This window comes from Capsella rubella, unplaced genomic scaffold (assembly GCF_000375325.1).
Source record: "Capsella rubella cultivar Monte Gargano unplaced genomic scaffold, Caprub1_0 scaffold_6, whole genome shotgun sequence".
Classification (NCBI taxonomy): Eukaryota; Viridiplantae; Streptophyta; class Magnoliopsida; order Brassicales; family Brassicaceae; genus Capsella; species Capsella rubella.
Window position 1 is genome coordinate 867735 of NW_006238918.1, and position 14791 is coordinate 882525.

Genomic DNA, 14791 nt, shown 5'->3' on the forward strand with positions numbered 1-14791 from the left:
TACCTAGAACACACAATCAAAAGTGATAACTCACTATCTCTTTTCTCTTAGCTGGATCCCATGGCAGATCATCGACATTGGTGTTATCTGGATCCAATGGTTGATCATCGACATTGGTGTTAGCTGGATCCAGTGGTTGATCATCAACATTGGTGTTAGCTAGATCCCGTGGTTGATCATCGATATTGGAGTGTGGCGTTGGTTTAGGAATTGGTTTGTAAAAAATTTTCATATTGGTGATTTAGCTATAAAACAAAAACATGTTATTAGTTAAAAATTTAGAAAACCTACAGTAATAATGTCACATCACACTATAATAATTTCTATAAAAAGCAGGAAAAAGACTCACCAATTGATATTTGTTGACTTGCACTTGTTAATCGTCGTGTACAGCAAAAAAAACCAGAGGAGAAAAGAATAGGAGAAAAAATAACAACAAACTAGGTTTAGGTCTTTAATTTATTAAGTTAGTTATTTTAGGTTTATATATTAATATTTTTGTTTGCTATATGGGTTGATAACTTGATATTGGGCTTTTGTTCGGTGGGGACAAAAAAAGAAAGAAGAACAATTTTAGTAGGGTCAGATTTTTTTTTTTCTAATTTTTAATAATTTTTTAATGTATTTTTTTTTTTTTTTTTTTGCTGGTGGCAGCTGCCCCCACCATATGACATGTGGGTCCGCCCCTGGTTTGCATGTGGGAATAGCAGGGAGCAAGAGGTTTAAAACCCCGTTGAAGCCGTGCTGCGAAGGCGATTGTGCACGTGTGGATATGAAGGGTGCGAAGAAGTACACTTTATGTAATGATCCTAAGTCTGCTTTCTTCTGGGATGAAATTAACCCAACTCAAGAAGGATGGAGATCGATTTACTCGGAATTAGGCAAATCTCTAACCGAGTCTTTAATTTGACCCAAGTGTACAATTATTTTTTGGCATCTAAAAAAAATCCATTTGTGTTAGTTATTTACTTTCACCTTTGCCTTTTCCAATTTCTTGAAATTGAATTCCATTTATTGTTTTTTCTTCTTAACAAGAATATTTCTTTAACTCATTGAGATACTCACATAGAAAATTTATTTGATTTAAATATTTTATTCAATAAGATCAATTCCAATAACAGAAAATAGGGAATGGTTAATAAAACAAAGATAAATATAGGATTAATTGGATTTTTAGTACATTTTTGAAACATAATTGTAGAAGTAGTACATTCACTATTCATTATTAGCAAACTAATACATTTTTACTATTTGAACACTATTTAGACACTATTAAAAATCCTCTTAAATCTAATAACTAAAATATTCATCAAAATATATTTGGTTTATATAAAATTTCAATTACATAAAAATCTATATTTTTTTCTCTATAATTTGATATGCATTTTTTTAATAATTTCAAATATTTTTCAAACAAATTTTGATACGTCCAGCTATTCTTATGTACAATTGTGTGTCGATGTACGGAAAATCATCCGTACAGCGGTCTGTATATACATATAATTGTATGTGTACAGATATTTTCTGGTCTATATATGTATATTTGTTTATGTGTAAATATGTTTATTTGTAGTTGTTTCCCTTTGTACAAATATTTGATGTACAATAATATGTTACTGTACAATTGTCTGTCTGTACAGATATCTGAAATAGTAAAAATGTACTATTTTGCTAATTATGAATAGTAAATGTACTACTTTTATAATTATGTTTCAAAAACGTACTAGTTTGCCAACACACCCATAAATATATTATACTTTTTCTTATACTCCAAATTTGGTGTTTTACCATCTATACTCCAATTTCGGCACATCTTTACCATGTGTAAAGTAAATTCCATCTTCTCTTATATCCCAATAATTCGTTTTACCATGATCAAATGCACCACTAGAACCTTGATATGCCCTGATCCAGACAGATTTAAGGTTTTCCTCCCTTATGTCACAATCCATTTTGTTTCTGGTAACAAATTGACCATGGAAACTATACTTGTATATTTGACCACGTTTTAAGAAAACTATGAATAGTTTGTGGTTGTTCAATTTACAAAAGATGTTGATTAGTTTTGCCGAAATCAAAGAATTCTTAAATTGTACTAAATTTTTTCCCCCGAGTTTTGCATTACCTAACCCTGGGACACACAAAACCATGACAAACAAAAAATACGAGAGGTGATTCATCGTTTCAACCAAGCGTTGTTTTGTTTAGTTGGGGTAATATGTATATAAAAGATAGAATATTCTAACTAATATACACAGAAAATTAAATTTTACTATAAATATATTTAACAAATGTTTTTTTGGGGTTAAATATATAATAAATGTTTTATGCAAAAAAAAAAAATAACTTTATGGTAATGTATTCTAAATCTGGACAATAATGTTGAACTAGTGGTAGTCAAAGTGACTTTACCAAAAAATAATTATGAGAAGGTTAAAATTTTAATTACTGATTAGATTTGTCACAAAAGAAATTTTTTTTTTTTTTTTTCTTTCCTTCTTCTGGTCTTAAAAATATACTGTATCTTACAAAAAAGGTTACAAGGTTAATGATTGAGAAAATAATATTTTTGAGATCTGAGTTTTATCTTTAGCTAGTAAACAGTTCTCTTTTAATAAAATTGTTAAATTTTAATTACAATCATTTATTATGAGATTAATTTATATTTGATACAAAGGAAATGATGTCAAAGTTTTAATCCTTAAAAAAAAAGTAAAAAAAAAAGCCTTCCTCTAAATTTTGCAATTCTCTGATGAAACAATCTCTCTCCCTATCCATCTCACAGTTTACATCATTTACGCCATACATATCCCAGAGTTAGATCCTGAAAAGACTGTTCGTTGAATACTATAAAATTGTTAGGACATCAACACGGACGACCACATAATATAAAGGTTAGTAACAAATTAATAACGCATCCAAATTTGCATTCGAGTGGAGTTATATATATATATATATATATATATTATCACTGTTTTCGTTACCGTATGTGTTAATTAAAACATCTCTAGCTAGTTAAAGCATATATACGGTTACACAATGATTTAGTAATAACGTAGAAATAATTTATATACTGTAGTCTGTAGTATAGTCTAGAGATAATGAACGGACTAAAATTTAAGAATATAGCAGTTACGTGGCTGCATCCGCAGGGATGCCTCCCACGTGTCACCATTTCGGCGTGGCAACGAGTCATGTGGCGATTTGGTGAGGCTCCACCACGAGTCGCTGAAGAAAGCTGTGCCCAAGCTTAACAAAGAGGACAAGTTTAGGACCAAAGGGGAACGTTTCGTCATCTTTGATCTTCATAAAGCCTCTTCATGGCCGTCTTGGAGAAAAAGGTCAGGTTACACATTATTTGATCTTTATTTTTATTTTTTGGTATGTCATTGGTTTGTGGGAATAACAGGGGGCAAGAGGTTTAAAACCCCGCTGAAGCCGTGCTGCGAATTAGGCGATTGTGTACGTGTGGATATGATGGGTGCGAAGAAGATACGTTATGTAACGATCCTAAGTCTGCTTTCTTATTATGGGATGGAATTAACCCAATTCAAGAAGGATGAAGACTGATTTATACGGAATTAGGCAAATCTCTAACCGTGTCTTTAGTTTGACCAAAGTGTATTTTTGGGCATTTAAAAAAACTCCATTTGTTAGTTATTTACTTTCACCTTTGCCTTTTCCAATTTCTTGAAATCGAATTCTGTTTATTGTTTTTAATCCTTAACAAAAATATATCTTTAATTCATTGAGCATAGACAAGTTGATAAAAGTTATAAAAAAAAAAGAAGACAATTTATTCGATTTCAATATTTTTTTTTAATTCAATATGATCCATTCCAAATTTCAAATAATAGAAAATAGGAAATGGTAAATAAAACAAAGATAAATATATTATATTTCATTTTGACGCTTATTTTTACCATTTATACTCCAATTTTGACACATCTTTACCATGTGTAAAGTAAATTCCATCTTCTCTTGCATCCCAATAATTCGTTTTACCATAATCAAATGCGCCACTAGGACCTTCATATGCCCTGATCCTGACATGTTTACGTGGTTCCTCCCTTATGTCACAATCCATTTTGTTTCTGGGAACAAATTCACCATGGAATCTATAATTATATGCTTCTCCACGGTTTAAGAAAACTAAGAATATTTGGTGGTCGTTCAGTTTACAAAAGATCAAGATTTGTTTATCTAAAATAAGAGAATTCTGAAATTGCACAAAATTTTTCTCGAACAGGAACGCATTACCCAACCCGACACACAAAACCATGAGAAACAAAAAATACGAGAGGTGATTCATCGTTTCAATCAACCGTTGTGTTTGTTTAGTAAGGGTAATATGTGTATAAAAGATATAATATTTTAACTTATATAAACTGTTGAGATATGTATATATATATATATATATATATAAAATGTGTTTTTTTTCTGGTCAAATATATAATAAATGCAAAAATACAATATACCTATGGTAATGTATTATAATCTGGAGAATTAATAACTATCTTGTCACTCTTTCATATAGTTGTTTTATGATTTCCATCACCGTGGAACCAAATTATTTGCATTTTCTTCACGGGAACGATAATATTTTATTTCGATGCCGGTGTGGGACAGTTTCTTTACATGTCCGTGATGGAAATATTCCATTACGAAATCATTTTGGCAATTCTCTTGTCAATTTTTGATTGATTCTGATTCTCGTCCAAGTGAAACGTTGCAGAAGATTGTACTAACACATCTAAATTTGCATTCGAGTTGTGCCCCAGAAATATATAATTACTGTTTTCGTTACCGTATGTGTTAATTAAAATATTTCTAGTTAAATAAGCATAAAGCATATATATAAGATTACACAATGATTTAGTAATAACACACTCGATCGAATTTCAATCCTCAAATTGCTCTTCTTTAATCCCATCTCCTCCACATACTCTCGATTTCCTCTCCAGTTTATTTGTTACGCTTTTTTTAATTTTGAAATTATTTTTGTCCTTCGTTAATCACACAGACACCAAAATCAACTCCTTTAACTTTTTTTAAGGTTACTAGCTCTAAAGAAAGCCAGATTAGTAAGAAAACATTCAAATCCCAATCCTAAAAATTCTCACTTCCATATTTTTTCTCTTTTCTCTCCATTCCTTTAACTTATTCTTGTAACAAAAGAGAAGTCTTTACTCTGAACTTTTAATTTATAAATGTATTCTCTGATGAAAGTCTTAGTTCTCTCCTTCTACTTCTTCTTTGGTAAATTTATATAATTTCATAATTCCATGGCCAAATTTTGATTTTCGATTTTTTTAAATAAATTTATATATATGCAGGAGGAATCTATGGAGTAATGGGTTCAGACAAGCTTTTTGGACCCAAAAAAACACCAAAGCTCTTTGTGTTGGGTTCAGACAAGCTTTTTGGACCCAAAAAAACACCAAAGCTCTTTGTGTTCGGAGACTCTTACGCTGATACCGGAAACACGAAGAGCGACACAGAGGCTTGGGCCGTCCCTTACGGTATCACTTACCCCGGTAAACCTTCCGGTCGTTATTCTGATGGTCTCATCGCCACCGATTTTTTAGGTTCCTCTCTCCCAACTTCCAACGATGTCTAGATCTTATATTATATTATTTATCACATATTGAAGCGGATGTTACATAAATTTATTGTGTTGGTTGGTGCAGCAAAAGTGTTAGGGGCAGAGTCACCTTATCTTTATAGAACTGACGGGAAAAAGAAAACCCTAAAAAAAGGAATGAATTTTGCGTTCGGGGCGTCCAAAGTGTTGGACTCCTCCTCTACGAATAGTCCATTCCCCAATATATCTGCTCAGGTGAATCTCTTGGTAGACATCGTCCTCGCCGGCCGTGTCCAAGGAGACATTACTCCCTCCGACGTCTCTCTCATCAGCTACGCTGGAGGCGATTATATTTATTACATTGACCAAAATCGCCCTGCCGCTGTAAGAATAAAAACATTGAATTTTCAGCTACGGTCTGGTTAAATCCAATTGGTTCATTAACACCTCTTTAACTCTAAACGTTGCCTTTAGTTAAATTTAGCTCTAAAAATATAAAAAACAAGAAGAAATTATACTTTTATTTGGTGTCCTGTTCTTTTATCTTCATTGATAATTTACAGGGATTGAAGGAGTTAGTAGAGCAAGTGGTGGATTATTTACACGTTAATATGATAATTTTGAGTGGCCTCTTGTTTAAGAAGGTAGCAGTGACATCGCTGCAGCCGATCGGATGCCTCCCTTCTTACACCTCTTCATCCTCGTTCAAGCGTTGCAACGAGTCACAAAGCGCAATGGTACAACTCCACAACAAATTGTTGAAAAAAGTGGTGGTCAAGCTCAACGAACAGTCCAGGGTTCAGAAGAAAGGTCAGCATTACTACATCATTGATATTCATCACGCCTTCATGACCGTGCTGGAGAACAAAGGTGAGGATCCAAGTAACAAAGGTTTTACGTTTGATCTCTAGCTACTATCAAAACGTTTTGTGTGTGATTGGTTTGTGAAAAACGCAGGGAGCAAAAGATTTAAAAACCGGATGAAGTCGTGCTGCGATGGTTATTGTGGGCGTTTGGATGAGGGTGAAAAGTTGTATACCTTATGTGATGATCCTAAGTCTTTTTTCTTTTGGGATGAAGTTCACCCTACTCAAGAAGGATGGAGATCGGTTTACTCAGTATTAGAGAACCCTTTAACCGACTCAATGACCAAACCGTAAAACCACTTGTTAAAACTCCCAAATGAAATTTATAACTTTTGGATTTGTTCTTAATTATGAAGGAATCAACAATAAAATATGATTGCAATATTTCATTCATTAACATAAGATAAGAAATTGCAATTAAAACAAAGACGAAATAAAAGATTTTGGTATCCATTTATACTCTAATTTTGGCGTTTCTTTACCATGTGTAAAGTAAACTCCATCTTCTCTAACATCCCAAAAATTTTGTTTACCATGATCAAATATGCCACTGGCACCTTCATATGCCCTAAACAATACATCTCCAAGTACTCCCTGCGTTAACTGACAATCCATTTTGTTTTTGAGAAGATATTTGCCATGAAACTTATAATCGTAGGTTTCTCCAGGGTCCATAAAAAGTTGAAATTGTTCTTTTTTGTTTAAAGTACACGAAATTTTGATTTGCTTTCCTGGATTAAGAGAGTTCTTAAACTGAACTAAATTTTCTCCAAATAGTTTTCCGTCACTCGACCGGACACATAATACCATGACAAACAAAAAGCACGAGAAGCCATTCATATCGTCTTGATCAGTATATTTGTTTTTTTTTTATAGGGGTGATATGTATATAAAAGATAAAAAAATATTCCAACTTATACGAATGTGTTGATGGTAATGCATTACAAATCTGGAGAATAGTGGTGAACCGGTGATGCTTAACAAACATCTGGTTAGTCATTTTAATATGGAGGTAAAATAAATTGTTGTCTTTATCTAGCTAGATTATATTTTATCTTTTCAATTAAATTTGTACTAGGAATGTGATAAATTAAGTAAGACATTCAATCTTTGTAAATTTCTTCTTCATTTCTCTTACCAAAAATAAAGAAAAAAGAAAAGGAGATAAGATTGAAAGTCATAATGGTTTGATCAAATAAAATATTAAAACATTAATTATCTTTGACTTCAAAACAAAAGAAAAAAAAAAGATTTTTTCTATGAATTATTAATTATTACTCTATATAAAAGTGTGAAGTGGACTAGCTTTAGAAGGGGATTATATATGTGATGTTAAAACTTATTTTCGTCCTAAACAAAACAATAAAGAAGCTTTTGCACCAAATCTTGCAACACATTTCGATGAAACATTTCCTTGCGTTCTTGTTTTTCTCTTCTCTCCTATTTGGTAATTTATACAATCATCATATTCATATATATAAATAGCTTTCGTACCAAACCAAGGAATATTTCAAAGTCATGATTATTTGCAAAGAGTAAAAATTCTTTTTTTTTTTTTTTCTACAGAAGATATCAATGGAGTTGAGGCTTCAAATCAGAATCACAACTTGTACCATGTCAGACCAACGAAACTATTTGTGTTCGGAGATTCTTACGTGGATACAGGAAATATAATAAAGCCTGAAGTTGTATCTAGGAAATTTCCTTACGGTATCACTTTCCCCGGTAAACCGTCCGGTCGTTTTTCTGATGGCCTCGTCGCCACCGATTTTGTAGGTATACACCTCTCTTTATCCTTTAAGGTTTTGTCACGTCTAGTCCATTGTTAATACCTATCTTTCCTCATAAACTTCACATAGTGTCACAGTATCAAGTTATTGAAATTACTTGTAACTTTTCTAACTCAAATTAATTTAGATATATTTTGTCGACACAATATTTATATGCTTTTTTTTTGTTTAATATTATATGATTTATTCATGTCTTTAATATATTACAATTTTAAACCAAAAACTTGACTGTGTCGGCCGTGGATATGGATGGATGCAGCGCAAGCGATGGGTATAAAGTCACCGATCCCGTACGTGTCAAAAGAGTCTGTAGGAAAGGAGCAGTTGCAGTACGGAATGAATTTTGCGTACGGAGGAACAGGAGTGTTCACCACTCTAACTCCATTGCCCAATATGACCACTCAGATCGATTTCTTCCAGAAGCTTCTCACCACTAGTGGCAACATCTACTCTCCCTCGGACCTCAATTCTTCTATCGCTCTCGTCAGCGTCGCCGGCAACGACTATTCCTATTACTACATCCGAAACGGCTCCGTCGCGGTAAGAATGAAACATCGTTTCCGTCTTGTTCGGTCGTTGAGTTTAATTATTATTATTCACTTTGTTCGGTTTTTGAGTATATTCATCCCCATCTTGCATTGCAGGGATTCCCAACATTCATAAAGCAAGTCCTGAGTCAAATAGAGGTAGATTTGCGGCGTATCCACGCCTTGGGAGTGAAAAAGATAGCAGTAGCGTCGCTACAGCCACTCGGTTGCCTTCCCAGTTTGACCGTTTTATCTTCGTACCAGCGTTGCAATGAGCCATTGAATGCGTTGGTAGTCCTACATAACAAGTTGTTGCAGCAAGTAGTGGCCAAGCTCAATAGCGAGACAGGAAAGCATTCGAGTTTTGTATTGCTTGATTACTACAGTGCTTTCTTGGCCGTCTTCAAGAAGAAAGGAACGAATCTTGGTAACGAAAATTTTCAGATTTGATCCTTTGGAAACGGTAGTTAGTTAAGGCTTTCTTTTTGTGTGTGTGATTGGCTTTATTAAATTGTAGGGAGTAAGAAATTTGAAACCCCATTGAAGCCGTGTTGCAAAGGGAATTGTGGGAATGTGGACGAGAAAGGTGTCAAGAAGTATAGTCTGTGTGATGATCCTAAGTCAGACTTCTTCTGGGATAATCTTCACCCTAGCCAAGAAGGATGGAGATCGGTTTACTCATTGTTAGGCAAACCTCTAACCGAGTTTTTGACCAAAGTGTAAACAACTTTTCATTTGACTTATATCTTCATTCACATTTGTCAACTTAGTAATTTACAGTATTTATTAATTGAGAAATATTATAAATAGATGAAGAACGTTCTCTGTGAAAAGGTAGTCTATAGCTCTCGGTTTGCTAAATTAGCCGTCTAAATTCTAATGGTACTTCTTACTGCCAAAAGCATAAAACAGACAACAGATAAATGAAAACATAACTATTAAACAGTGGAAGAATGAGAATAACATGAATCTTTCTTTCTTACTTCATATTGTATGCACAACCAGCATCAACGTTCCTGCAGCCCTTGCAAACAAACCCAAAATCATCAGTTTTGGAAACAGAGGATAAACCCTGAACCACTCTAATTCATGTAATTCACTTATGCATTTATGGTAATCTTGATTTGGAGAAATTAATTCAGGTTCTCATGGACGGTTAGTTTAGAAAAAAATCTCACCATTGTTGCCGGAAAAGTGGAGAAGAGGCAGCTTGGCGAAGAAGAAACGACAAAACGAAGAGACACGGAAGTAACACTAGGTTTTCATGCTTCAATGTTAGGCCCATGTAATTATTTCGAATCAAGCCCATTTACTATTGTTATATTCCTTATATAGGCGCAAATAAAGCCCAATATTGCAGAGAGCAACTAGATCGCCACGTCATTGGTTTCGCTTGGCTTGGTTGGTCTAGGACTCTTTTTTGTGGTTGGTTTGTAACAACAGACTCTTGCAAACATCTCTTCTCTTGCATGCGGCATGAAGTTATGTCAGGTGTCCAAAACGACATCTAAACCCTCACGTGTGTCTTTTTATTCATCGTGTTAAACCATTTTTCAGGGAGTTTTGCCTGGAATAGTTTTAGCCTATTTGATTATATATATATTAGTGATAATAGTAGGTACATATTATTGGGGAAAAGTATTAAAAACAAAATCCCACTGAGTAATACGAGGAATTAATTAATAAAAACGATCGCTGGGACAATAAATTAACGAAAATAAAGATAGTCAATAATCAAGGAAGGTATGCTAATATTCCATTGACGTGGAAATACAGAGTCTTGTTTTTGGGTAGGCCGCCACGTTTTGGCTTTTGGAAAAACGTTTCAACCTAAAATTCGAGAGAATAACTATAGGACTTTTATGCAAAATCTTTGATGGTGTCGGAAAACTACTCTTTGATATAAACTCATATCAAAATTCAAATGCAAAAAAGAAAAAAATACTATATCGTACTTGGTCCAAAAAAAATAAAAAAATATATATCGTACGTGGTCCAAAAAAAAATAATAAATATATATTTTACTTGGTCCAAAAAAATAAAAAAATAATATATCGTACTTAAAAACGTAAAGACAGTTTTTCGTAATTTTAATTCAAGATTGCTTGGCAAACGTTATAATCTTTACTATATGAATTAAACTAATGTAATATTACTTATTCATTTGATATATTTTTTGCAAGTTAGTCTACGGAAGTGAGAACTACAAGTTTAGCCTACAAATTTGAAGTAATCGTACCATGTGATGAGAACATCTAAATTACGATAGTTAATTATAGTAAAAACTATAGTTTATCATACTCTATACTATACTAAATTACCAACTAAGACCGTTTATATCTCTTATCCCAAACGTATAGTAATCACACGTAGACATTAAATTAAACTAAGATAATTAAGAAACTCAAATGGTGCAAAACAAAATTGAATAAAACACAAAGAATAAAAATACAAAAGTTGACCAGATCGTATAGTCGTTTCACAACCAAAGCTAAGGCTTAGTTTAGTGGCTTACTATATAAAGCCACAAAAAACGTTCATTAGTGAGAACACAAATTCAATTTCAATTCTCAAAGTTTTCTCTTTTTTTAGTCTCATCTTCTCTCTTCCACTTACTCTCTCTCCCTGTCCTTTCTCCTTTTTTTTGGGTCGCTAAAAGAGAACTCTTTGCTCTCTAAATCTTGAAAATGGATTCTGTGTTCAAACTCTTCTTCCTCTTTCTATTCAGTTTGTTCATATTTGGTAATTAAAACTAACGGTCCATCTTATAGCTCTCCATCACAACAACTTTTTCCTAATTTTATATTTTATATTATGCAGGAGAAATCAATGGAGTGGTGGAGGCATCGAATCAAAATCATCACTTGTATGCATTCAGACCAACAAAGCTGTTTGTGTTCGGAGATTCTTATGCCGATACCGGAAACATCAAGAAGTCTTTCTCTAGTTCTTGGAAATTCCCTTACGGTATCACTTTCCCCGGAAAACCCGCCGGTCGTTTCTCCGACGGCCGCGTCGCCACCGATTTTCTAGGTAACTATCTATTCCTTTGCTATATACTAAGTTATGAATCTTGTTGTTATAAATATTTCAATTAAAAATCCTAATCAAAGTTGTTATTGACTAAACCAAACACTAAAAGTCTCCTGCTGAAATAGTGAACTTTAGTTTTTAGCCTTTATGATACACAATATGTGGTAAGTAAATGATTGATTAGTGTTAAGTACCTAATTACCAAACGATGTTTAAAATTATAACCTTATGTCTTAATTCTTAAACATGTATCATAAAACATATAAGTAAGATATATGATGAAATCGTAAAATATAAAATAAGGTGCAAAAAACAATGATGGAAGAGTGGTCTTTAGTGTCAATCCAGTGCGCGACTCACTTTTGCTTTCTTTCTTCTTTCTTCTCGCCATCTTCTTCTTGTAATGTACTTTGCTTTTTATCTAAGCTTTTTTTTTTTTTCCTTACTTTCTGTTTATTAATCTTAAAAACTATTTATATTCTCCTTTTTATTATCCTATAAAAACTTTTCCTTGGAACAATTTTTTTAATATGTTTATCTGTTAGTGTCTGGATTAAACATATTATTGAGGAATTTAGGTTTACATTCGTTCCGGTTAAGTGATGTTGAATCTATTATTTGTCTCAAATTTACATTTTGGTTGGTAAGGGAAATAAGTTCGATCATTTACCATTTGTCAGTGATTCGTGAAATACCAGTGTCCTTTTCCTTACATATATTATTTTGAAAAACTATTATTATTTGCGTTCTAAAAAAAAAAACTATTATTATATAACACACACATTATGTAATTCACAAATAGCCAAAAATACGTTGGAATGGTGAACAGTGTGAAAATTGATAGTGTTATTATGGCAAGAAACATATCGATACTCTGCTTTTTACGTTTTCAGCATCATCATTTTAAAAACCATAATGAATCTTAAGTCCTAAAAAAAACATTTTGTTACTTTCCTTTGGATTTTAACACGTTAGCAAGATCACACAGTAACATGTATCTTCTCTAGAATGCTATACCACTCATCACTTTAGTTTTTTTGCATTCATTGTATTTTATTCGGTGCTGATGAATCCAATTTTTTCCACTCGTCCTTTATAAGTTCTTATATCTTTTTTCTTTTAGTATTTTATTTTTATGATGTCTGTTTAATACTCTCATCATAGCCAGTACCACTTACTTAGCATCAACAAAGCAACAACACTTCAAGCTTTTCTTTTTGCCATCTCTTTTATCATTATTATATATAAAAAGACTATAAAGCTAAACACCAACATCTGCGCTGTTAAAGTGCATACATACGTAGTCTAATGAACATTACTTCTGAAAAAGTCTTAAATCAATAGCCTTTCTATATAATTAAACTTTCTTAGGATTGATGAAAATGTATTTAAATTTGCGTAATGTCAACGATATATTGCATTAGTTTTTGGTATACTATCTACTTGAAAAAGAAAGATTTTTGAAAGACTCAGATTGCAAATTTAAATCAAGTTATAAAACTAATAAGTAATAACTGAGAAATATATTCTTATCATATTGGCCCAAGACTGAGATATGAGTATAACGAGGTTGTGTGAAGTCAAATAGTCGTCGTTAGTTTTTTTTTTTTTTTTTTTTTTTTTTCAAGTCGTCGTTAGTTTTATATAGAACATGCAGTGTTATAATTAACATACGGAAACTTACGAAGGTTTAGCCAGATACTTAACTTTAAACTAAATGAAAATATACAAATTTGATTGTAGCAAAATTTGTGGGGATAAAGTCACCAATCCCATACTTCTGGAAAGACTACGCGGGAAAGAAACGTTTACAGTACGGTATGAACTTCGCGTACGGAGGAACCGGAGTGTTCAACACTCAGAATCCATTGCCAAACATGACCACTCAGATCGATATCTTCCAGAACATCCTCACCGCCGGCGATGTCTACTATCCTTTCGAGCTTACTTCCTCCGTTGCTCTCGTCAGTGTCGCCGGCAACGACTACTCCAATTTCATCGCCCTAAACCGCCCTGCCTCTGTAAGCATCATTCATATATCTTAAGTTATATCAGGTATATTAGGCATGTAGACTCATTTTACTTTGGTTGTGTCTTACAGGAGTTCCCAGGATTCATAAAGAAAGTTGTGGATCAAACAGAGGTGAATTTGAGGCGAATCCACGCTTTGGGAGTGAAAAAGATAGCAGTACCATCGCTTCAACCGCTTGGCTGTCTCCCTCCCTCCACCGTCGCATCCTCGTTCCAGCGTTGTAACGAGACACAAAACGCTTTGGTCAACCTCCACAACAACTTGTTACAACAAGCTGTGGCAAAGCTTAATAACGAGACCAAGCAGTCGACTTTTATTATTCTTGATCTCTACAATGCTTTCTTGACTGTGTTCAAGAACAAAGGAGCTAATCCAGGTACATTACAAGATTTTTCATTTTCTTTTAGTCCTTTTGAACAACCTTTTCCTTGAAAGTCTTATCAGTTAATTATGTGTGGAAAATGTTAGGGAGTACGAAGTTTCAGAGTCCGTTGAAGCCGTGTTGCGTAGGTGTGAGCCGGGAGTATAACTGTGGAAGTGTAGATGAGAAGGGAGTGAAGAAGTACATGGTATGTGATGATCCTAAATCTGCTTTCTTTTGGGATGGACTTCACCCTACTGAAGAAGGATGGAGATCGGTTTACTCGGTTTTACGCGAAAGTCTTACTGCGTCTTTGATTAAAGCGTGATAAACAAACCAAACATACTCACTTTTTTTCTCAGGTTTCTTCTTATGGAGCTCTGTTTCTGTTTCTCAGTATCTCTTCATTCATTTTGTGTGTTGTGTGTGTTAAAAGATTGTGTGACTAATAAAATCTCTAAACTTGTTCAATTCTACTACTCATTCAGACCCTATTATATTTCATTCAGAGAAACAAAATAAAGAAATAAATGAAATGTAACTAATAAACCGGAAAGTTAGGTTTAACAAGATCCTAATAACAAGCCAAAGGACTCTC

At 33.3% G+C, this 14791-nt stretch overlaps 4 protein-coding genes and 1 long non-coding RNA gene across 6 annotated transcripts in view; all 5 read left to right on the forward strand.

The window, feature by feature from the left end:
• LOC17883700 (GDSL esterase/lipase At5g03590) overlaps window positions 1–910 on the forward strand; it is a 3541-nt gene extending 2631 nt beyond the window's left edge. Inside the window, exon 4 of the mRNA XM_023781878.1 lies at window positions 711–910. Coding sequence (XP_023637646.1) covers window positions 711–910 — 200 coding nt within the window. The remainder of the gene's footprint in view (window positions 1–710) is intronic.
• A 2188-nt stretch (window positions 911–3098) lies between these two features.
• Window positions 3099–3748, forward strand: LOC111830163. Its single transcript, XR_002833529.1, has 2 exons — window positions 3099–3341; window positions 3410–3748. It is a non-coding gene; the product is annotated as an uncharacterized LOC111830163 (long non-coding RNA).
• A 1605-nt stretch (window positions 3749–5353) lies between these two features.
• Window positions 5354–7325, forward strand: LOC17881296 (GDSL esterase/lipase At5g03600). Its single transcript, XM_006288064.2, has 4 exons — window positions 5354–5588; window positions 5691–5968; window positions 6148–6454; window positions 6542–7325. Exons 1-4 carry the CDS (start codon window positions 5354–5356, stop codon window positions 6742–6744), a joined length of 1023 nt encoding a protein of 340 aa, XP_006288126.1. The 3' UTR covers window positions 6745–7325.
• A 476-nt stretch (window positions 7326–7801) lies between these two features.
• On the forward strand, window positions 7802–9582 carry LOC17883356 (GDSL esterase/lipase At5g03610). 2 transcript variants are annotated; one of them, XM_023781396.1, is made up of 5 exons: window positions 7802–7897; window positions 8017–8226; window positions 8500–8780; window positions 8885–9194; window positions 9285–9582. In XM_023781396.1, the coding sequence occupies exons 1-5, from the start codon at window positions 7852–7854 to the stop codon at window positions 9488–9490; spliced, it is 1053 nt and encodes a 350-aa protein (XP_023637164.1). In that variant the 5' UTR covers window positions 7802–7851; the 3' UTR covers window positions 9491–9582. The 2 variants fall into 2 exon arrangements, with proteins under 2 accessions (XP_023637164.1, XP_023637165.1); XM_023781397.1 differs by having other exon boundaries at window positions 7808–7897; window positions 8020–8226.
• Window positions 9583–11319: 1737 nt separating this feature from the next.
• LOC17882475 (GDSL esterase/lipase At5g03610) lies at window positions 11320–14672 on the forward strand. The gene is made up of 5 exons (XM_006287978.2): window positions 11320–11509; window positions 11588–11800; window positions 13544–13821; window positions 13902–14208; window positions 14301–14672. The coding sequence occupies exons 1-5, from the start codon at window positions 11455–11457 to the stop codon at window positions 14519–14521; spliced, it is 1074 nt and encodes a 357-aa protein (XP_006288040.1). The 5' UTR covers window positions 11320–11454; the 3' UTR covers window positions 14522–14672.
• Window positions 14673–14791: the final 119 nt, after the last annotated feature.

Excerpts from the sequence above, each read along its gene's own strand:
- LOC17881296 (XM_006288064.2), top strand. The coding sequence starts at position 5,354 with ATGGGTTCAGACAAGCTTTTTGGACCCAAAAAAACACCAAAGCTCTTT. Across the intron at positions 5,589-5,690 it reads CATCGCCACCGATTTTTTAG|CAAAAGTGTTAGGGGCAGAG; the intron begins GTTCCTCTCTCC and ends TGGTTGGTGCAG. Across the intron at positions 6,455-6,541 it reads GACCGTGCTGGAGAACAAAG|GGAGCAAAAGATTTAAAAAC; the intron begins GTGAGGATCCAA and ends TGAAAAACGCAG.
- LOC17883356 (XM_023781396.1), top strand. The coding sequence starts at position 7,852 with ATGAAACATTTCCTTGCGTTCTTGTTTTTCTCTTCTCTCCTATTTG. Across the intron at positions 7,898-8,016 it reads TTTCTCTTCTCTCCTATTTG|AAGATATCAATGGAGTTGAG; the intron begins GTAATTTATACA and ends TTTTTTCTACAG. Across the intron at positions 9,195-9,284 it reads GAAGAAAGGAACGAATCTTG|GGAGTAAGAAATTTGAAACC; the intron begins GTAACGAAAATT and ends ATTAAATTGTAG.
- LOC17882475 (XM_006287978.2), top strand. The coding sequence starts at position 11,455 with ATGGATTCTGTGTTCAAACTCTTCTTCCTCTTTCTATTCAGTTTGTTC. Across the intron at positions 13,822-13,901 it reads CCCTAAACCGCCCTGCCTCT|GAGTTCCCAGGATTCATAAA; the intron begins GTAAGCATCATT and ends TGTGTCTTACAG. Across the intron at positions 14,209-14,300 it reads GAACAAAGGAGCTAATCCAG|GGAGTACGAAGTTTCAGAGT; the intron begins GTACATTACAAG and ends GGAAAATGTTAG.